We start from the raw sequence: 21,694 nt of genomic DNA, 5'->3' as shown, positions 1-21,694 counted from the left end.
TGTGTGTGTGTGTGTGTGTGTGTGTGTGTGTGTGTGTGTGTGTGTGTGTAGGCCACCTTGGGTGTCATTTCTCAGAAACTGTCTATATTGTTTTAGACTGGGTTTTTCATTGACTTAGAGCTTCCCCAAATAGGTTAGGCTGACTGGCTGAGCCCAGGGAGCTACTTGTCTCTGCCTCCCCAGTGTTGGGACTTCAAGTGTGCACCTCCATACCCGTGCTTTATAATGTAGGTTCTGGGGATTGAACCCAGGTCCCAGTGCTTAAAAAACAAAACAAAACAAAACAAAACACTTTACATACTGAGCCATCTCTGCAGCTTAGAAACTGTACTTTTACTTCTGTCCCTTTCAAATAACCTGAAGTTGCGGGTCAGAGACTCAGGTCCATGCAGGGCAAAGCCCACACACCACACTGCCTCCCTTTCCCTGAGGCAAACGGAAGTGGCCTAGAGCCATGGATGGTGACTACTTTCTCACCCCCTGCCTGCCCCAACTTCCAGCCGTGCCCTGTTCTGGTCACCTCACTGCCCTTTTGTCCTCTGTAGGTGTCTGTGGAAGGCAATACCTGGAGCCCAAAGGAACCATTGACATGCGAGGTCAAGGGCAGGTAGACTGTGTGGTGGCCATTGGGCGGCCTCTAGGTGAGGTGGTGACCATTGAAGTCCTCGAGAGCTCCCTCAAGTGTGGTGCAGGTACATCCAGGGGTGCGTGGGCAACTGCTGGGCTTGGGGCTGGCACTACAACTCCAGTGTGTCCCATTTCTGGCAGGATGCCCCCACTATGTTCCTACTTTTTATTTTCAAGGCTGTCTCACGCCTGAAGTGTGGGGGTCTCCATTTGTAAGATAGAAAATTGGGGGGATGAGCTCTCTCGTGACATGTCCCCTACTTAGTCACATTAGTCAGTAAGAGGGAGAGTGGTTATTTGAACTCAGCCTTGAGCCACTGTTGCCTACCTGGAGTGGGGGTGCTTGTTGCTCACTGCCCCACCCTTTCTAGGGGAGCTGTTGCTGCTTTGGGGTAGGTTTACATGGAGGAAGATATGCTGGAAGATGTCTGGCATGACTTTCAGCACCAAAACCAACACGTTGGTGGTGAGGCAACACCGTGTGCTGCCAGGACATGGAGTGCTGCTGCAGTACCGGAGCCAACCAGGCCCTGGGACCTTCAACAGAGGTACAGCCAAGGGCCTGCGCCTCCCCACACCTCACTGGGTAGCTATGCCTGTGCTCCTGTGGACAGGGCATTTTCAACAGGGCCATGGGCAAGGCAGGAGACAGCTGACCACGATGGAAAGTAGGAGCAGGCAATGTCTTCCACATGGTCAGAATGGAGGTCCTCTGTGGTCGTGAAGCTAGATGGGTGGAAGCAGATATGGTCCATGTCCTTGCCACATTTATCGGGCCACTGCCTCATTCCTTTGACCCTGGTCCCCAGTTCTTTCAAGGTCCTCTCAGGTCTGTGAGTCACTTCTCCTCAGCCTGCTTCCTGTGACATGTATACGTATGCTAGCACCCACAAGTTAGACTGCCTACATTACATACCCCTCAGAAGGAGGGCATCTGATGGGTAAGAGCCCTCTTGATCACCTCAGAGGTTTGATGTAGAAGTGCGAGGTGACTGAAGATGTCTTCCCTTGCTGATTCCAGACACTTCTGCATGGCCTCATGCGAAAGTCATGCAGCAGGAGCACTGTCTCTGCCAAGGTTTGATGTCACCAGCCTCTCCCGCAGCCACCACCAGCAGTGAGCTGTGCTGCTGGCTGAGTGTGCAGGTGTATCAAGGTCCTGCTGGCCCCCTGGCTTTGTTTTCATTGCTCCTCACTTCTCCCATGCAGACATTCCGTGTTGAGGAAGGCTTAGGTACAGGGAAGTGGGGTTCCCACAGACTACTGATGATAGCAGTGGACAGCCATAACTAAAACTCAACCTTTCATATTTTAAGTACTTTGTAGTCCAAGTTTATTGAATCCTGTTTTAAAATCCCCTGCCCAAAGTATGACACTGTTCCCTTCTCACAGTGGAGGGAACCAAAGCTTAGAGCCTTTTAGTTCTTTTAAAACTATTTTACATATTATGATGTATGTGTGTGAGCATGAGCATGACATGCTGTGGACATGGAGGACATTTTTTCCTCTTATCTTTTTATTGTTGTTGTTTTTTGTTTTTCAAAACAAGGTTTCTCTGTGTAGCTGTGGCTGTCCTAGAACTCATTCTATAGACCAGGCTGGCCTCAAACTCACAGAGATCTGCCTCCCTGAGTTCTGGGATTAAAGACATATGTCACTGCTACCCAGCTCTCCTTTAATCTTAACATGGGTTCCTGGGATTAAACTCAGGTCTCCAGGCTTGTGTGGCAAGAACCAAGATATTTTACCCACTGAGTCATCTCATCAGTCATCCTTTTCCTTAAAAAAAAAAAAAGTGTGTGTGTTTGAGGGGATGTCAGAAGTTCTTTCCCACCATGTAGGTCCTAGGAATCAGACACAAGTTGTGTCCAGCTGAACCTTCCCTGACTGCCCACTTCAGATCCCTGCCTGAAGCTACTCTGTCAGAGGTGGTCACAGTGAAGGCTCAGCAGCAGGGAAGGAAGGGACAGTCTGCCAGAGACCACCCTGCTATCAGTAGTCTTCCTGAGGTGGCTCACACCTAATCTACCCCCGTGTTTTTGCCTGCAGATTGTGACAGGCAGCTCTTTGGACCTCAGGGTAAAATTGAGAGTCCCCCACGGAGCCCAGACAGAAGGAATGTAAGGAGCTGCCGGGTCTTCATCAGCGTGGCCCCACAGGCCCGCATTGCCATCCGTGCCCTGACCAGTGACATGGGCATTGACTCTGAGGGGACCAGCGCCAAATATGTCTCGGTGAGGCCACCAGGATGGGATAGAAATGGGGTAACTTTTGATATGATTCTGAAGAGCTATCTTTAGGAAAAAGGATGCAGGTACTGGGTTTAGGGGACCCTTTCAGTTTATTTCTCACCCAAAACTTCAAAATCATTTGAAAGAATGGGAAGGAGGGTACCCTCCACTCACTCACCAGCAAATGCTTATTGCTCTGCAATAAGGAAGAAGGAAGACCTTTCTGGGAAGTAGATTGCTTGTTGACCTAGGGAAGAAGCATCATTTTCATGCCTGGAATTTTCTGTTTTCAGAAGAGTATAAGTAGGGCTGAAGTTTTGTGTGCTTTACAGGGCATCAGATCACCCAAAATTAGTCCTGAGCAGGAGCCCAGCTCTGGCACCTGGCTGTGTGTCCCGGGAAGGGGCCCAAAGTCTCTGAGCTTCAGTTTCTTGGGTAGAACATGTGGGCTCCTGTAAAAATCAAACATGATTCTGAGTAAGCGAGGAGTCTATAAGTCCTAAATAATGATCACTCAATGCCTGTCCTGGCTACCTGCTTTTTCCCAGATTAGAGATATCCACAGTCTAAGGACCACAACATTCTGGGGACAGCAGGTGCTCTACTGGGAGTCCCAAGGCAGTGAGGCTGAACTGGAGTTTAGTCCTGGCTTCCTGGAGGTACAGGCCAGGCTCCAGGGTCAGTACTGGACTATCCCACCGAGGAAACTGGAGCAGGACAACAGCCTGGCTCTGTCCTAGATTTCTATCCAACCATGGAAAGAGAGGCAACTCCACACCTAAGGACCGTCCCTGGAGTGTACAACTCTAGCTTCTTGAGCTCTAAACGCCTGCCAGCCTTAGGGAATCTCTTTTAGTGACCTTGTCCAGGTGCAGAAGAGCTGGACTGGTAGGTGAAGATCGGAAAAGCAGCCCCAGCATCCGTTCCCCTCGCCCTCCCGCTTCCCTGTTGCTAATAAAAGATACAGGAAACCTGACTGCTGTTTTCCTCCCATAACCTACCTTAGCCTGACTTGAAAGCTCATTCTACTGCAAGGTGGAGTTCCTGGCCATCTGAGCAGGGCTTTCGACACTTCTAGACGACGTCTTCCAATCTCGGAAAGAGAAAAAGCCAGTGCGGATCCACGCACCGGCTGAGCCTCGGAGGGGCAACTAAGGAACCGTAAACACGCCCCTTATGCTAATGTAGACAGGCCCCCCCCCTCCAACCCCCACCCCTTCCTCTGTGGCCTGCTGGTCCGCCCCGATGCTAATCACCTCCTCTCCCACAAGGCCGCGCGCGGGTGGCCACGTCCCTTTGTGCGCGCCCGGAGCTGCGCGCAGCCTTCAGCATGAGCGGCTTGGGCGCCGCCGGAGCGCCCGCCAGTCCAGCTCCGCCGGCACAGGAGGAGGGCATGACATGGTGGTACCGCTGGCTGTGCCGCCTGGCGGGCGTGTTAGGGGCGGTGTGTGAGTACCCAGTCCCGGGAGCGGGCGTCCCCGGGGTTGTCATGGCTCCCAGCTTCAGGCCTGCGTTCTGCCTCCCGGAGCTCGATGGCCACAGCTGAGTCGTCCTGCCCTTGTCTAGAGGCGCCGAGACTCACGAAGGGTGTCTGTCCCTCCCCTACCCCTCCTCGGCCTAATGATGCTCAGCTGGGCTGGGGTGGGACTACCAAATCCTCAGCCTTGGACAAAGCTTGTTCATAAGTGTGGGCGGGGACGGGTCTCCACAGGCTAGGAAGTTTGCTTGAGGGTCAGATGGTGCAAGGGGCTACATGGCCCCTCAGGGTGGCTGGGCAGTGGGTGGAGGGACAGCTTCTACTCAGTTTCTTGCTGTCCAAACGGCCCGGTGCCTCACCAGCAAGCTTTCCTGGCTCGAGCTCCAAAAGATAAAGAGGAAGGCAGGTCCGCCTCTTAAGTGCAGCTATGTTGCTGGCCTTCCAAACAAGACCTTTGAAACGAATGCGTTTGCTAGATCCTGTCTGTCCCTTTCATGGTGAATTCCTATAAACCCAGGGGAGTGCTGGTCTCAGGAAATGAAGGTCCGAGGATCCCATTAACTAACTTGTACAGGAGCAGGAATTGTGTGGATAGGGCAGACCCACCTACTCCCTACCTTGGAGGCTACCACCCTCCCTCCATCTTGGTCATGCAATCAGTGACCCAGGTGACTTCTAGATTGACCTTGGAAATCCCACCCAGTCTTGTGCTTCCTAAGGTGGGTGCAACTCCAGAAGGCCTCCCCAACCGTCCTGCTGGGTTGAAACCTTAGGGGAGACTTGTGGCACTAACTTGAATTGTTCTCTGAGCCTGCAGATTTGGGGGCATTAAGGATTTGAACACTGGCATATCATAGGGGGGAAGGAAAAAGTGTGTTTGCTTTAGAAACTCAGTAGGGGTTTTGACAGGAGGTGTGGCTTAATGGGTTACTTTGGCATAGGGTTATCCTTTCTTGGAGGAAAGGATCTTGGGGGGATTTATTCTGGTCCTAAAGGTATATGTAGACAATAGCTATGAAGAAGAATGGATTGTATGGTGACATCTCCATTTAATGGAGGATATGAGGGTTAGCACTCCAACTGGATGGATGTCCCTGGTTGTCAGAGGACTCCCATTTGTCTGGGCTGTGACCTGGTCCTCCCGAAGCTGGCTGTGTAGGACAGTGTGGGTAGAGTAGATGAATGCTGATGGCAGCAGTGCAGGCCTCTCAGGGGAGACCTGACATAGCTCCACACAGGAGGAGGTGGATAGCCCCTCTCTTCTGTGGCCCTGCACTCTTTGTTGCCAGAGCCACATGCGGATGAGTGCTGCTTTGAGTTCTTTGTTAGAGATGGGGGCTTTGTGGCATAGAAGCTATGCCACTCAGAGTGGGTCACTTGGTCCATTCTCCTGCATCAGCTTCCATTTGCATAGTGTAACACGGGAAAGTGGAAAATGGTGGAATTCCAGGCCCACTGGAGGGATCAGGTGCCGGAGGCCTGCTGCAAGTTTAATGAGTTGGTGCTAATTGCAGCCTCAGAGGACCAACACTCTGCCCCTCCCTGGTGATAACCGGGCTTATGTCCTGCCAGGCTGGGCAGCTCCCAGGAATGTCCTCAGAGGCTCCCAGAGTTCCTGGTGAGGGACTTCCAGGTGAAGCCAGCTTCAGGCTGCGGGTGGGTGAGGCAGACTACATCCCTAAGGTGCAGTCAGAAGGGAGGAGCCTCAGGCTCCACACTGGAGTGAAGTCTGGGGAAGAAGAGTGCATACTGTCATTTTCTGTTCTAGTATTGGGACATACCATGCCCATGTGTAGGAGAGAAAATGAGCTAAGAAAACTAACGTGCCCAGGGTCCTGTGGCTGGTTTTAGATGTGTCATTTGGCTCTTACCTGGTGCCCATCAGTGTATCCTGAGACACATCCCTGTCCTGACCCAAATCCAAGCTGTAGCCGTAGTGACACATGCCTGTAATCCCAGCCCCCAGGAGGCTGAGGAAGCAACATAGTGTTTAAGGTCAGTTTGGCTATAGAGCAGGGCTCTATCTCAAGGAGAAAAAAAAAAAAAAAAAAAAAAAAAAAAAAAAGCAAAAAACCCTAACCAAGCAAGCATAAAGAACAAATAAACAATAAATCTCAGCAAGGCAGCCCTTGCTGAGATTCTCATTGAAGGCAGAACAGGCCTGACCTCTCGAGGGGTTTTTGATAATAGCTAGGAACCAAAGGCTGGCCCATCAGAGCCTTAGGTTTGAGAAGGGTGTTGCTCTTACAGTCCCCCAAATGTGAAAGTAGCTAGATTCGAGGTTCAGAAGTAGACTTATGGAGTTTTATTCTCAGCTGTCTCAGGTGATGGTGTTGCTGAGGGAAGCCCAAATACTGATCATCTATCTACAGGAAGACCCATGAGTTCTCAGTGTCAGCTCAGCCTTCTGTGAGCCCTGCCTTATACTTTGCTAACCCCTGCCCGGGTCTTTTGTTTTGAAGCCTGTGCCATCTCTGGACTCTTCAATTGTGTCACTATCCACCCTCTGAACATTGCAGCTGGTGTGTGGATGATGTGAGTAACTGTCAATGTCCTCCCCTGCTGGGGTTTGAGACCTGTGATAACAGGTCTCATCCCTCTTCCTGCTCCACCACATTTAGGTTTTCTCACAGCCGCCTGAGCCTTTATTGGGTACAAGGTCACAGGCACAGTTGCTAAGCATCTAGCCAGCCATACACTATAGACTCCTTGTCTGCTACAATGGGTGTTTCCCTCTGGGAGCTTCAGTGCCATGTTGCGTGAGGTCAGAGTTGAGGGTCTAAGAGGAAGAGAGGCGGGTGGTCAGCTGTGAGGCAGTTAGTGGGGCTAGAGTTAGCGGGTCAGATGCAGGTTAAACTGGTGGCTATAGCATCCACAGGTCCTTGGCACCCTCTTCCTCCGCAGCTGGATCCCAGGGAAAGGGGCCAGAGTGAGGGCTGTTCTAGGCGCGTGGGAAGCATTGTACATAAGTATGTGCTAGTGGCCACAGTGGGTACACATCTGGGTCAAGGTAGAGGTCCTGCCCTAGGCTTCAGACCAGGATGATTTGGGTCTTGTGGTGATGTGTACAAGAGCCTGTGCTGGCCCAAGGCAGCCAGGATGGGCACTGTATAGAGGCTATGTACAGATTAGGGGAACCGTGAGCTGGTATCTGGGGATATGGGCAGTGGTCAAGAGTTACAAGAGCTGTGTCTGTTAATCAGACTGCCAATGGCACTTTCCTCCCAGATAGATATGGGGCCTGGCAAAGGCCCAGTTGTCTGTTCATGATCATTACACACCTGTGGGAGCAAAGGTCTTCAGCACCAACAGCTTAGTTGCTCCCAGCAGCTGGACAAGGATTGAAGGCCACTGAGTGAAGGCTGCCAGCATGAGCATCTATCTGCCTCATCCACATGCTCCCAGGTCTCAGCGACTGTGAGGCCTAGCCAGCCCTCGATGGCAGTGTTAGTGACTACGGTGATAGTACTACCAACTGGTAGTGTGGCTAGCTTTCATGGATGAACATGCCGCTGGCTCAAGATAACACCGAGGCAAGGGTCTTAGTGCTCCATGTTACAGTTGGAAGGATAAAGAGATCAGACACCAGGCTCTTCCTCCAGGATGCTTGGGCAGTTAGGTGGGATGGGGTGGGGTGGGGTGGGGTGTTGACAGCAACTGGTGCCCTGTAGTATCTAGGTGTTTGCAGAAGTGGAGGGCCTGTGGAAGGGTAGTGTGCCTTGAGCCCCTGGCATGAAGGCCGTTGCTGCCCCAGGTTACCAACTATCGTCCTTTCTGCATTTGCCCTTGCAGCATGAATGCCTTTATCCTGTTGTTGTGTGAGGCGCCCTTCTGCTGCCAGTTTGTGGAGTTTGCAAACACAGTAGCTGAGAAGGTGGACCGGCTGCGCTCCTGGCAGAAGGCTGTCTTCTACTGCGGGTGAGGGGCTACTGGGCGGGGGCCTATGGCATAGTTCTTCAAAAATCCTACTGGTTAAAGCAGATGTTGGTGAGGTGGATGGGGCAGGAAAAGGTTGAGGTCTTTTCTTCTGCAGAAGCATCTATTATATAGCTGTGGATACATCCACTGGCCAGTGCAAGAACAACTGCTAAAGAATGGGACTCAGTATCTACCTCCTGGAGCTCAGGTGGCAGCTATGGCCACACAAAACACATACAGGGAGGAACGGGGAGGCAGCTGGGTTTTGCTCTTTCACTTGGGAGTTTCCAGACAGGTCGTAGTGGATCTGTGTGGGCACTGTGAAGCCTTGAGAGGAGAGTAGCTAGCCTTGAGGAGGAGAGGTCAAGACAGGTGACTGCAGGGCAGAAAACATCATTTTCCTCTAAATACATGTTTTCTCCTTTATTTCTGACAAGTGTAGTATGTCATAGACTGTACCACTTCTGAGGTAAACTTAATACGTGGGAGCCTCTAAAGAAGGGTAATTGCATGAGAGCCCTGCTAGGCAGCAGTATGTATCACAATCACTAGTATTATATTTATGATCAGGTTAGACCTATGTTTGGTAGGGGCTCAGTGGCTTTTACAGTGAGAATACACAATGAGTGTGTGCTTGCTGGCACTTTTCTCATATGTCTAAATCTCAAGGGCTCATAGGATCAAACAGTTCTAATCAGTGTAGCATGGTGTGATGTGCGCACGTGCATGTGTGCATGCATACATACGTGTGGGTGCACATGTGTGTGGAAAATATTGGATGTAGACAGCAGGTACTTTCCCCATTCATTTCTACTTATTTTTAAAGACAGGGTCTCTCACTGAACCTGGAGCTCACAGATCTGGCCAGACTGCCCGGCCAGTGAGCTCTAGGAGTCCGCCTGTTTCTACTTCACCAGCCCCAAACGACTGGGGTTTGTATGGGGATCCAAGCGGGCCCTTGCGGCTGTGCGCCAGGCACTTTACCACCAAGCCATCTCCTCACGCCTTTCCTTTTTCTTTTCCCTTTGTATTTGAGATGGTCTCATTATGTAGACCTAGCTGCCCTTGAACCCACAGATTTATCTATCTCTGCCTCCAGAGTGCTGGAATTAAGGGCATAAGTCACCATATATGGCTTTTTGGATTTTTAAGATGTGTTGTCATGATGCTGACAGTAGTGTATGCTTATCAAAAGTCATGTGTAAAGTAGAAAATGATCACTCCAGACGTCACTACCTATTCATTTGTTGGCATGTGTCCCTCCAGTCTGAATCCAGACACTTTTGAAGCTCACCTTCAACATGCTTATAACTGTTATACATAAGTTTGTACCTGCTTTTTTGACTTGCTATGGAATCAAAAAACTATGACATTCCTTTTAATGATAGTGTTAAGCACATTTATTCAGAGCCTTTGTCTTAATTTGTGAGTTGATATCGATCAAGTCTTGTGAATATCTGTCTGCCAGAACTACCATGATGACATCCTTAGGGCATGTTTCTAGGTGTGGAATTACCAGACCAAAGGTTATGATCATTCAAAAGATCTTAACACGCATGAATCAGTTGCTTTCTCAAGAGGCCATCTGGATGTTCCTCCCCCACCCAGTGCCTAGAGCTATGTTATACTCATTGTCTAAGAAGTAATATATGCTCCTGTGTATTCACATTCATTTTATTTCTTAAAAGGTTTCTGGTCCACTCTTTTGAGCGCCTTAATTTTTGACTTTGCAGGCTGTGTGTTTTCAGTATTAAAGACCTCAGATTTCTTTGTTACGTTTTCCATTCTGATTTTTCCACCCTGTCATTTGCCTTTAATGTTAATGTTTTTCCTGCTGTGGTCTTTTCTCTTGCGATTTCTATTATTTTATTATAAAGGATCCTCAACTTATGGCAGGTTTCCATTTTGGTAAGACCAATATTCTGTTGAAAACATGGTAGCATACCTCACCTACCAAACACATCTGCCGCCAACCTTCACCATGCTTAAAGCCCTGATCCTAGGTATTGTGACTTGGGATGATATCTTAGAAGGTGGCCCATAAAGCTTGGGGCTCAGCACTCTAGTCAGTGTCTGCTGAGTGCCGCAAGCACAACCGTCTAAGTCAAGGACCCTCCGCACTTTGAAGCACTTCTGCCTCAGTGACATCTACATCGGAAGTCCAAGGAGTACAGTTGGCTTTGAGTATCATCCGGCTGCCTGGTGAGCCTCCTTTCCAGAAGTGACTGGACTGAGGTCTGGGCTACAGGCTCCAGTATCTTCCTGGGTCAGCATTTCTGGGATTCACCTCATGTTGGAAAATCCCATCCCTCAAGATTGAGCTTTCGAAGTTCTTAGGGCTGAATGGACCCACCACCAGGTGGCGCAAGGCTGCCACTGAAGCCCCATACCCGTCTGGGTCCAGTGTTCCCCAGAGTGTGAGATGGCCCACACTCTGCTTGTTGAAACACAGCTGGCCCAGGGTGGCTGTACTGATGAGTGTTCACTCAGTGCTTGTGATGTGGGTGTGAGATAAGTGGCCAGCAGCCCTCACCTTGATGTCAGGTTCGACCCCACTGTACAGTGGAGTAGAGCCTTAAGAGGCTAACTTGGTCACAGATGGACTATACCCCAGACACTCTGGGTCTAGCCTCACCGTTTTCATGGATAATGGGGACATTTACCCAGATCTTTGCTACTTAACCCTGTGTGGCTCACAGATTTTGCCACAAAGACCTGATATGGCTTTGGACTCTGTCCCCGGAACAGATGGGATTTTTAGGGATGTTTGAGGAGAACACAGGGGCAGCATGGGGTGGGATGCACCTTTGACCTCTGTTTTCTCCTAGGATGGCCATCGTCCCCATCGTCATGAGCCTGACCCTGACCACACTGCTGGGCAACGCCATCGCCTTTGCCACCGGGGTGCTGTACGGACTGTCTGCCCTGGGCAAAAAGTGCGTCTGCATTTCAGTCCCAGGGTGGGGCCTCTTCTGCTGCCCCTGCTACCTCATCTCATGTGGGGAAGGTCTAAGTGGGGCCCTTTGTCTAGTTGTTACGTAGTGGCCACAAGTGACTTATTCATAATCTCAGGAAGAGAGGCAAGCAATGAGGGACAACCTAGGTGATCCCTCTTGCTTGGGTTGTACACAGTGAGGTATGGCACCAGACATTGCAGACAGCTGCCATCTCTTCCCTAGCTCAGTCAGTGCCAGGCAACACGTGTCCTTCTCAGAGTATCAAGGCCTCTGCCCCTTTGACAGTGGCCTTTGGGGAGCACAGTCCTGGGGGAATCTGACTGCACGCCACACCTGGGTTTCAGCCTGGGAGTTGGTGGTGAAAGGACTGTGCCTATGGAACACCTCCTTTTCTCTCTCCAGGGGTGATGCCATTTCTTATGCTCGGATCCAGCAGCAGAGGCAGCAGGCAGACGAGGAGAAGCTGGCTGAGACTCTGGAGGGAGAGCTGTGAGGTGAGGCACAGCCGCCTATCCTCATTGCCTACCGCCATTGGGTTCTGTGTTAATTCTGCAAAAGGCTGAGTATCAACTCTGTGAAATGGCCTGGGAGAGGAGTCCCTGCAAGTCTCCATGCCTCGAGTCTTCCTGTGCCTACCTTGTTCTCTGGACCTACTAAACCTGGAGCTCCTGCCCCACTAGTACTGAAGGCCTGGGTCATAGGATATGAATGGGATGAACTCACTCCCGTCAGCCTATGGTGCAGATTTCTGTGCTGGTGACCCTTCCCAGACCTAAGAACAGCCTCCCTTGAACACAGTGGCCCACACTTGATTAAGAGGCTGATCATCCAGGCTCCTGCCATTTCAGGTTTTATCCTTTTTAGGTCCAAGTGGCAGTTGGGACTACAGTTCTGTTCCATGCACCTATCCTCAGAGCAGAGGATGAGTACAACAGTGTCCTGAGGGCAGCTACTGCCAACAGGAGGAGAGATGCTTGGTCTTTTAAGAATCCATGGCACTCCCAGGATGCAGCTTCCTGGCCAGAAGAACAGCCTTGGCAGTAGCCAGAGGGCTGGATGGATGTTCCGTGGTCCCAGTGCTAGGAAGTGTGTGTGTGTGTGTGGTGTTGGGTGTTGGGTGTTGGGGATGTGTACTTCTGCTAGCCTGCACAGAGACCCTCCTTGTCAGGGTTGGCAGGCTCCCTATTAGTAGGGATTGACCTCAGGTATTCCTCCCAACCTGCCCCTGGCAGCCTTTGCAAAGCTGGGCAGAGCTAGGGCTACCTCTCATACAGAGCTGGCCCCTTCTCAGGTACCAGACCATAGAGAGTATACCTGCATGGCTAGGGCATGGAGAGCTACTGTGATGGAAGAGAGCTCCAGGGACATGCCCTGGCTGTACCCTATCCTTCCTGTTCACTGCTATCTTTTCCTACTGTCCGGTGACATTGGCACTAGTGGCTGGTTAAATGGGCCATTAGGCACATATTTGGTGGCCTGGCTGAAGATGATAGGGAGAATTCTGAGCCCTGCCTCCCTCCTCTGCTAGACCTTCAGCTGGGCCTGCTCTATGGAACTCAGGCCTGAAGTTGTCACATTTCTAGGGGATCTTTAGCTCATCAGTGTTTCATATAAGGAGTAGTGGGCATTCTGGGATAGAGGCTCTTTGATCTATGGGCCTTGGGGATAGCAGCAGTTCTCCAGAGAGCTTGGCCATGCTGAACCAATGTCATAGTGTAGCTGGCTTGGTGGGACAGGTGTCAGAGGTGTCACAGTTTATCAGAGGCTGTTTTTCTCAAGCCAGGGGTGGGCTTCAAGGGCTGTGTGTGATTGTGTGTGTCAGGGCCTGTGTTCACAGTAAGACCTGTCTACCTCCTAGGAGGAGTAAAGGCCCCACCTGCTCCTCTGGTTACTTGTGTAAGCAGGAGACTCAAGTCACTCTGTTCAGGCCTCCTGCCCCTGGCAATGGAACTCAATGGCTACATGTATAGTAAGATTGTATCCTACTAGGGAAGTCCATTTTGTGCTAGGCAGGCTAGGGTGGGGTGTAAAGGTAGAGGCCCTCAGATATAGACCAGTGTAGGGTGGTCACTTATGTCCTGAGGTTCTTGGCAGGTCTGTGGCACAATGGCTTTGGAGCCCATTGCTTTGCCTCTGAGAATGGGCACTGACCAGCCCCATTCTTGTCTGTGTCTGGGTGTCTTCTGTGGCTCTCTTTGCCACCACCCTGGTTTGTTTGTTGGTTGAGTTACCCTTGGAGTAAAGCAAGGTTGTAGTTGGCATGCGAAGTTTATCTGTCTTCAGTGCCTGTAACTGCAGAGAGACCCTGTCTATGCCAGCTGGGCCTAGCCTGGCCTGAGCCTGCTCACAGGGTCTTGAAGAAAAGAGCCTATCCATAGAGGGGGAGCTGGCACTCAGCCCCACAGTAGCGACTGTTTTCTCTGCACTGTTGTAACATCCAGAGTGCCCTGGCAGTCTGGGCCAGGTTTGGGGTAGCCTGGCTCCTGGGGTAGGGAGCTTCTCTCTGGAGTAGATCCCACTCCCCTTTCTTCCCTGAGGCTTCAGGCCCCACTACTTTATTTTTAAAAACAGTGAACAGTTTGCAAACTAGAGGTATCCAAGGTTGGCCTGGGTCCTATGCTCTGGCTTTTGCAAGTCTGGTGTTCCCAAGACCCTTATGGGCACAGGACCCTGTCCTCGTTATAGCCGATTGATCAGAACAGAGTATGACAAAGTCCCTATACAGAATTACTTTGCCACCTCCATTCCTGTCTTCTGTCTTCATCATGGCCCTGCATATAGGAGGAACTAGGCCCGAGGTCCCAACAACCTTTTCATGGGCACAGCTTGGGGCTGGCCTGCCTCCTCCCCTGCGGGTCTCAGCTGAGGTATTACAGCAGGTTGTCTGCTGGGGCCCACCAGCCCACAGTTGGTGAACAGAAGTGTGCTCTGGCTGGTCTTGTGCTCTGGCTGATGGCAGGGACGCTGCTGCTCCTGTTGCAGGTGTGAATCTGCGGCCAGTGCATAGGCAGCTCGGGTGGTTTGGCCCCTTACAGGCAAGCCCTTGACTAGGGCCTGAAGGACATCCTTTGGGTATGGAAGAAGGCCTCAATCTGCTCCAGCGAGCGGCCCTTGGTCTCAGGCACACAGCAACCTGTGAAGAGCAGGCTGAGCAGGCAGATGGCCGAGAAGAAGAAGAAAGGCACCTGGAGGCCGAAGGCATTCTGCAGTAGGGAGTTGGGGAAGGAGTCACTGAGCAGACACAACCCTCAGCCATAATTTCATGGGTTCAGCTAGTATTAGAGTTGTGGGGCCTTCCTCTGGCTCTGCTCTGAAACCTCCCAGCCTTCCCTACTATTCCCAAGCTGCTCCTCAGCCATCCTGTTGGAGACTCCACTCTTAGGTACCCCTCCACACCCAAGCTCCGGGCTGCCTCCAGGGTCTGGTAGGCAGCAGGTTGTGTCAACCCTCCTCTCAACCTTGACCACTGAATGGGCAGAGCAGGCTCTGCCTTATATTGACCTAGCTGGATTTCCCTGGTAGTGTGGAGCTGGCCAGCATTCAGGTGTTTTCAGGGCCTGCTGGGTTGCAGGGCTGGGAGCTATGCTTAGGAAGGACTTCACACCAAGGGTTATACTAGAGAGGCCTAGCATCTAGTAGGTTAAGGAACAAAGCAGGTAAAAGGGGTAATATGGGCAGAGCTCTGGGCTGTATTCTGGGCCTGAGGGGTAATCTGATTCCTCCAAACCCCACCCCCACCCAGTGTTCTTGTTTCTTATAATAGCCTTGGTTGTGTTATCACTTGGCCATTCTTAGCCCATAAAAGGCTGGTGCCCCTCTCTCTGGGTTGCTGAAGGGAGAATGCTAGTGGAGGAACTTTGCTGGGAGTCCTGGAGTCAGACACTCACCACTGCCAGCAGGAAGTACTTAGTGAGGATGAAGGCTGTAAGCCAGCTGACCAGCACGCAGAGCCCTGAGGCCATACCACGGGCACGCAGGGGCAGAACCTCAGACATGAGGAGCCAGGTGATGGGCCCCCAGCCCATGGCATAGCCTGTCCAGAAGAGGGGAGCAGTTGGGCTCAGGCCCTGGGAACCTTCAGGCAGTCTTGCCTATGTTTCCTGGGTTGCAAAAAGGCCCTATTCTATGGTTTCCTGACTCCTTAGGCAAACCAGGACAGTAGCAAAACCCTTGTGTTCCTGCCCCCCCTCCCCAGCTCCCAACAGCCCACCCCAGCACTGTCCCCACTGCCAGGGTCCTCCTACCCATAATGAAGAGCATGGTGGCCAGCAGGGGTATCAGAGTGAGATAATTGAAGGCTGTGGCTGTGGGCTGTTCTGTAGCCTCCAGGGTCACAATCTCCAGGCTCACAGTGCTGTTGGGGGTCAGAGGCTTCGGGCCAAATTGGGCATACAGTCCCAGCGTCAGGTTGGCAACAAACATGATGGATGCTGTGGACACATGGGCACCTCAAGCTTGAGGTCCTTTCCAGGTCCCATAGCACCTCTTTCTGGGTGGCAAGGCTACCTTGTGAAAGGGCAACCACCCCCTCCCCACAACACAGAATAGCAAGCTCAGGGGCTCGTGCCACACCTCTAAGCTGGGTGGGTGGGCTCCTTTGCTTTTGTCTGTACAGCTGCCATTTGCTATGTCCTGGACCATGTGCTAGAGAGGCTTGAGTATGGCCCAGAAATTGTTAATACAGTGGCTGTAGGAGAAGAGGCACACATCAAACTGGGAGCACTCACCTGACACATACAGCAGGACCTTACGGCCAGCCAGGTCCATGGTGACAGCAGCGATCAGCACAGACAGGAGCCTCACAGCACCAACTATGGCTGCATCCTCCTGGGAGGGCTGTAGGGCAGGACACTGGGCTGAGAGACCTGGTTCCATGTTCTGTGTCCTACCCTGAACTAATGTACTTCAGGGCACTCAGCCCTAAGTCCAGGGTCACTATCCTTTTTTGCCATGAGCCATGATAAGTACTGAGCCCTACGTACTTTCTCTGCATCCCACCCTTACTGTGGGGTTTCCCAGCAGGGGCATATCTACTATGCCGACTCCTAGTCCTACTGGGCACAGACTCTGGTTAGACAATAATGGTAGACCTGAGTCATTCTCATCTCCAAACCTCATTGCAGGAAGAACCTGGGGTGGAATTGGGCTCCTAGAGACCTCACAGGTCCCCCCTGGGATCTGAGCCTGGGGCCATGGTCCCAAGAGTTCCATATTCTGTTAAATTTTTTTCCCTTGTTTTTCTGTATGTTTTTTAAAAACACTTAAGTTTCACTTGAGAAAAATGTAATCGAGGCAGGGTGTGAATCAGCGCTGTGTAGCTCTCAGCCACCTAACTTTCTGGCTGCCCTGCCTGTATTCTCCCCAGCAGCCTCAGGACTCTGGGCAGTGCTGGCCAAGTGGGTTCTCACCAGCACCACGGACGTGCTGTCGAAGATGGTCTGTAGGTATACGAGGATGGGTGTGATGCCTGTCAGCTGCTGCAGAAAGCGCATCAGGACTGCGATGAGAATAGGCCGGTACACACGGGGGTCCCGGGCCTCTGCCCATGACACTCGGCTACTCTGGAACACAAAGCTGCTGCTGAGGGGCTGTGCCAGGCTCTCCAGCCCTGGCCACCCTGTCTTGGCACCTGTGGGGCTAGGGGAGACCTCCTCTCTTCCAGGAGAGGCTGGGCCAACAGAGAATGCATGGGCTCTGCATACTAACACCACTCTTGTTTGAGGAAAGGCAACCAAGGACCAAAGAGGCCTAGTGAATGTTCAAGGCCATACAGAGCACGCTCAGCCAGTCCCACCCATGCTGCACCTGTCTCCGCACGTTGTCCTGGATCTGTTCAAACTCCCAATGGACCTCAGAGTCAGCTCGCAGCCAGGTCAAGGCCTGCAGGGCTTCCTCATCGCGGCCCTTTGAGAGCAGGAAGCGAGGTGAGTTGGGCATGAAGCTAAGCAGCAGGATCATGACGAGCACAGGCCCCTCCCCGGCCACAGCAAGCCATCGCCAAGGCAGCAGAAGACCTGGGTGAGAGAGGCTTCAGTGAGGGGCTGGGGCCTCTGAGTAACCTCATTACTCTCCCAGCCTAGCTTTCCCTGATTGCCCAAGTCTCTGTAGTAGAGGCAATGAGGGGCTGCGAGGAATGTCTGGATCCTGGTGCTACGGTGAGATCCTTAAATGGTCTCAGTATATTGGGAGAGTATTGGGAAGGCTGAGCCTGGGGCTCTCACCCCCATCGCCCAGGCAGGCAAACTCCTGGATAGGCTTCCCTCATAAACTGACAGGATACAAGACATCCCTGAGCTGTGGGAGGGCAGTCTGAGGCTACTGCAGTAGGACAGGCCTCAGAGAGGTGGTTCCCGTGGGGTCTAGGAAGCCAGGTGTCTTGCTGGTCAGTGCTGGCTTCCTTAAGGGAAAGTTCCATTCCCCCCATCTCCAGAACCTGAATGCTGAAGTACAGGATGATACTTGCCGAGGGCATAGAGAGACAGGGATCCAAACACGGCCATGAGCTGCGGTGTGGCCCCCAGGGCCCCACGAACACCAGGGGGTGCAATCTCAGACACGTACACCTGCAAGGTACATGCCCCAACCTGCGACTTTAGTGGGAATGCATGTTCTTGGGCCCACTGGGGTGAGAGAGGGACCTGGGAGCCTGGAGAGGGGATGAGGAGTCTTATGCTGACCATGCCTCTGACCTTCCCTTCCCTAGCAGAGACATATGCAGAAGTACTCAGCTCTGATGGATATGGATTGGGGGAACTCAACCAAGCCTAGGGTATTCAGACTTGGGGCTGGCAGAGTGCCTGTATTTCTCCTAGTGACCCCCTTTTCCCTCTGGGCTTGGCCAGAGAATAGGTGTGTGTATGGGGTACTGCATGAGGTAAGCAGTTGGGGCAGGGGTGGGGGTGGAAGACAGGAACTTCCTTTCACATCCCTTGCTCAATACAGATTTTCTTCAGTTGAGCAATGCACTGAACAGAAGTCAAAGCACAGGGTTGGAAGTTTTTGGTGACAATGATGTCAGCTGCTTTGGTGGAGGGAGCTGAGGTTTCCTGGGCAAGGTAGGGGTGGCCCAGAAGAGCCCTGAGGCCTTGGAGACATCTGGCCTTACCGGGATGCAGGCAGCAGTGAGTCCTCCAGCAAAGCCTGTCAACATCCTCCCCAACAGGAGCATCCAGAGGCCATGGGCACCGGCCATGAGTGCATAGCCAATGGCTGAGGGGACAGCTGAGAACATGATGCTGAGCTTCCGGCCCAGGAGGTCATTGAGTAACATAGCACTGAGGCCCCCGGCTGCAGCACCCAAGGTGAACACGGACTGCAGGGGTGCAAGAAGACGTAACAGCTTTAAGTGCTCTCACACCCATTAAAGCCTAGAGCTAATTCCCCAGAGCTGCTCCAGGCACCAGGCATTCGTTGGCAGAGAACTCCCTGTCAGTAGAGGTGCACAGCCCCCTGTGGACAACTATATGTTAAGGGTGCCATGACTACTATTCTGCTCTAGAGGTGCAGTAGGGCCACCTGTCCACAGTGGCTCTGTCCAGCAGTATCCCGTGGTTTTTTTTTTTTTTTTTTTTTTTTTTTTTTTTTTTTTTTTTAGCCCAAGGAGGCCTCAAAAACTTGAATATCCTACTTCAGCCTCCTAAGTGCTAAGATTAAAGGCATTTTCCATGGCACCCACTCTACCCAAGAGAACCCTGTGACTTGAAGTCCTGAGACCTTAAGATTTTGGGGTCATTGGAGTTGCTGTAGAATAAGGGATTTCCCTGGACTCTGCTACTCATGAACAGGGGATCAGGACACAGAGTGTGGCCTGTATAAGCCTCAGTTTCATAGCCGTGTTATGGGGAGAACACGGTTGACCCCCAGGAGTGAAAATGTCTCACAGAGTGTCTAGCGTGTGCTCAGTACATGCTACATGTGCCCTGCATATGCCCACCCCACTTGAAACGCTCAGGAAACCCAACCTCTTTCTAGCTCGGTTGTCAAGTTGCAGTCTAACTCAGGGTCTGCTGACATTCTAAAGCTACACAGCCTCCAGGCACCCAGAGGATGTCAGCCTGGCTTTGGGTATAGGATAGGTTAATATTCACATCAGCTGTTCCCCACAACTCTGTAGGATGTCTCTTCCTCATGGGTCTTGTCATCACCACTAGCAGACAGGAGTGTGTGAGGGAGCTCTAGGGGAGGTTCCAAGGCTAGGTGATCTTAGTTCTCTGTGGTAAACAGTCTGAGTGAGTCCATGCTCCCCTCCCACTACCCCATCTGACTTAGAGAACAGGCCTCACCCCAAACCATGATGCCTGGATTTTGTTCAGATGTAGTGCTGGGTCAGAAGATTGCTTCAGCACAGGGATGACAGGGGATGTGTAGACCAGGGCATACCCAAAGCTGAAATTGCCCAGCACAGCAGCAAAGGTGGCCAGGAACACCCTTCTGTTTTGCAAGGCCCTGGTGGGGGATGGGGTGGAACCAAAGGACCAGGGTCAAGTCTTCTAAATGGACCCTGGGTACCCAGACTGCTGCCTTCCCTGAGTCCCGTGGCCATCCAGCTCAGCAGATAACAGGGAGAGAAGCATGGGTCCAGGGCCAGTCAAGTTGTTAACTCCTTGAGGCCTGAGCAGCAAGCTCTGGGAAATCCCCACGGTGTCAGCTAGGGGTGGGGTCCTGCCTCCTGCTGTGATGATCAAAGCTTGCTCTGTAATCTTAGGCAAGACCCTCCTCCTCTTCAGGTTGGCCTCTATCTGTGACAGGTGGGGACCCCACCCAGTATTCCTTTGGAGGCTCTCTTCTCTATGGTGGACTAACCCTTTAAATAGGACTTGTGAGCATGCGGTAAGAGTCAGATGACTCTTGGTGGCCACTCACCAGAAGTCAGTTGTGGCCCAAGATCTCCAACCTGCTTGGAGGTAGGGCCTTCCCAGCCTCCCAACCCCACGCCCTGCGACTCTCACCCGGCCCGCGTCCTCTCTCCCGGCGATGGGGGCGCCTCGGGAAAGGTGTCATAGTCCGGACCCTCGGCTCCTAGCAGAGGCTGCTGCATGGCCGGTGCGGTCAGCGGGTACAGCTGGACTCCACCGCAGCACTGAAGCATCCGCCGGAGCCCCAAGCGCAAGCAAAGCTCCGCCCTAGGGCTTCGATTGGCTGTAGGGAGGCCCTGCAGGGCTGTGCTGTCCAATGGGACGACCGCACGCCTCGGATGCTGGATGCGGTCGGGCTCTGGGGCGCGCCCATCCGCGTGCGCCCTGAGGCCCCGGGTTCTGCCGGGGAAACCCGCTCCAAGGGCAGGGCCCACAGCGGGCGGCCGGAGCAGGCACCTGTGCCTGCAGGGGCCTGGGACCCAACGGCTAAGGCCGCTGAGCTTCATTTTGCCAGGCTGTCAAGAGCGTGGACTGCTTTGTGTCTGGTTCCGGCCTCACGGAGGGTCTAAGCTTGTCAAGGTCACATGGCGGATTTTTTTTCCTGTTTCACTTGCTTTATTCTGTGTCCTCTCCTGTGTCATAGATGTCACTTCTACAGCTGCTACCTCACTTCTTGCCTCTTGACCCAAGTTGAACCTGGGCAGCTTTCGGTGGGTGCAGTAGGTGGGAAGAGGCCTGAGCAGAGACAGGGGCAACTCTACCAGGTGCCCTGGGGTGTCTCACCCGTAGCTGGGGACAGAACCCAGAGATAGACAAGCAATCTATCCGTGAGCTACATTTCTGACCTTTGGAATTTCCTGGTTATTGAAATACCTTGGGACTATTAAAAATCATTCCATTAAATGGTATAACAATGACAAAACAAAGAAAAATCGAAACAGAAACTTCTCTGGAAGTCCATTCTAGGGGGTGGGAAAAGCCACAGGCAAGATGCCCATTTCTGTCTTTGGACTTCTTCAGAGGTAGGAGTGGACTCACTTCCTGTTCACATTTCTAAGCTGACCCTTTGTGACTAGACTATTAAAACAGTAAAGGGCGTTGTAGAAGTCTCAGTTCCTCTTTACTACAATAGAAACACTGCACAGAGGACAGTAGAGGCCAGAAAACCACCCATCTTGGCCAGACCTCTTCTTTCCTTCCCACGTCTCCTTTGCATGTCTGTTGCTTAGGGGGGGAAGGTGAATTTTCAGTGGTGGTCCACTCCAAATCCAAACTCAAGAATATGTGTGTGTGAGAGAGTGTTTTCTGAGACAGGGTTTCTTTATATGGCCTTAGCTGTCCTGAACTCACTTTGTAGACCAGGCTGGCCTCGAACTCAGAGATCTGTCTGCCTCTCCCTCCCAGAGTGCTGGGATTACAGGCATGTGCCACTGCACCCGGCTCAAGAATATATATTTTAAAATTTTTATTTTGGTGGCTGGAGAGGTGGCTCAGGAGTTGAGAGCACAGTACCTCAGTACTGCGCAAACCTCCTCAGTACCTCCAGTCCCAGAGCCACTGATGCCCTCTTCTGGCTTCAGCTCTTATGTGGTGCAGCTGTACATGCAAACAAAACACTCATATACATAA

The 21,694-nt window shown here is 52.1% G+C and overlaps 3 protein-coding genes across 5 annotated transcripts in view; 2 read left to right on the top strand and 1 right to left on the bottom strand.

Moving 5' to 3' along the window:
* Adamts13 (ADAM metallopeptidase with thrombospondin type 1 motif 13) overlaps nucleotides 1-3,834 on the top strand; it is a 29,794-nt gene extending 25,960 nt beyond the window's left edge. The window contains exons 27-30 of the mRNA XM_055600829.1: nucleotides 546-692; nucleotides 999-1,175; nucleotides 2,677-2,861; nucleotides 3,407-3,834. Coding sequence (XP_055456804.1) covers nucleotides 546-692; nucleotides 999-1,175; nucleotides 2,677-2,861; nucleotides 3,407-3,598 — 701 coding nt within the window. The 3' untranslated portion in view covers nucleotides 3,599-3,834. The remainder of the gene's footprint in view (nucleotides 1-545; nucleotides 693-998; nucleotides 1,176-2,676; nucleotides 2,862-3,406) is intronic.
* Nucleotides 3,835-4,123: 289 nt separating this feature from the next.
* Nucleotides 4,124-21,694, top strand: part of Cacfd1 (calcium channel flower domain containing 1) — a 38,571-nt gene continuing 21,000 nt past the window's right edge. The window contains exons 1-6 of one of the 3 annotated variants that reach the window (XM_055599830.1): nucleotides 4,124-4,306; nucleotides 6,798-6,870; nucleotides 8,128-8,253; nucleotides 11,082-11,189; nucleotides 11,613-11,704; nucleotides 12,075-13,471. In XM_055599830.1, the coding sequence (XP_055455805.1) occupies nucleotides 4,189-4,306; nucleotides 6,798-6,870; nucleotides 8,128-8,253; nucleotides 11,082-11,189; nucleotides 11,613-11,703 (516 nt within the window). In that variant the 5' untranslated portion in view covers nucleotides 4,124-4,188 and the 3' untranslated portion in view covers nucleotide 11,704; nucleotides 12,075-13,471. Of the gene's footprint in view, nucleotides 4,307-6,797; nucleotides 6,871-8,127; nucleotides 8,254-11,081; nucleotides 11,190-11,612; nucleotides 13,472-21,694 lie in introns of those variants that run through there. The other 2 variants (XM_055599831.1, XM_055599829.1) reach the window with 2 other exon arrangements.
* On the bottom strand, nucleotides 14,173-20,271 carry Slc2a6 (solute carrier family 2 member 6). The gene is made up of 10 exons (XM_055599828.1): nucleotides 20,159-20,271; nucleotides 19,493-19,655; nucleotides 18,316-18,522; nucleotides 17,674-17,773; nucleotides 17,016-17,224; nucleotides 16,619-16,771; nucleotides 15,938-16,046; nucleotides 15,455-15,640; nucleotides 15,098-15,243; nucleotides 14,173-14,413 (listed from the first exon to the last, which is right to left on the bottom strand). Exons 1-10 carry the CDS (start codon nucleotides 20,245-20,247, stop codon nucleotides 14,258-14,260), a joined length of 1,518 nt encoding a protein of 505 aa, XP_055455803.1. The 5' UTR covers nucleotides 20,248-20,271; the 3' UTR covers nucleotides 14,173-14,257.

Source organism: Psammomys obesus, unplaced genomic scaffold (assembly GCF_907164565.1).
Source record: "Psammomys obesus unplaced genomic scaffold, mPsaObe1.curated_primary_1811, whole genome shotgun sequence".
Taxonomy (NCBI): domain Eukaryota; kingdom Metazoa; phylum Chordata; class Mammalia; order Rodentia; family Muridae; genus Psammomys; species Psammomys obesus.
This window is presented reverse-complemented; position numbering and strand designations above follow the sequence as displayed.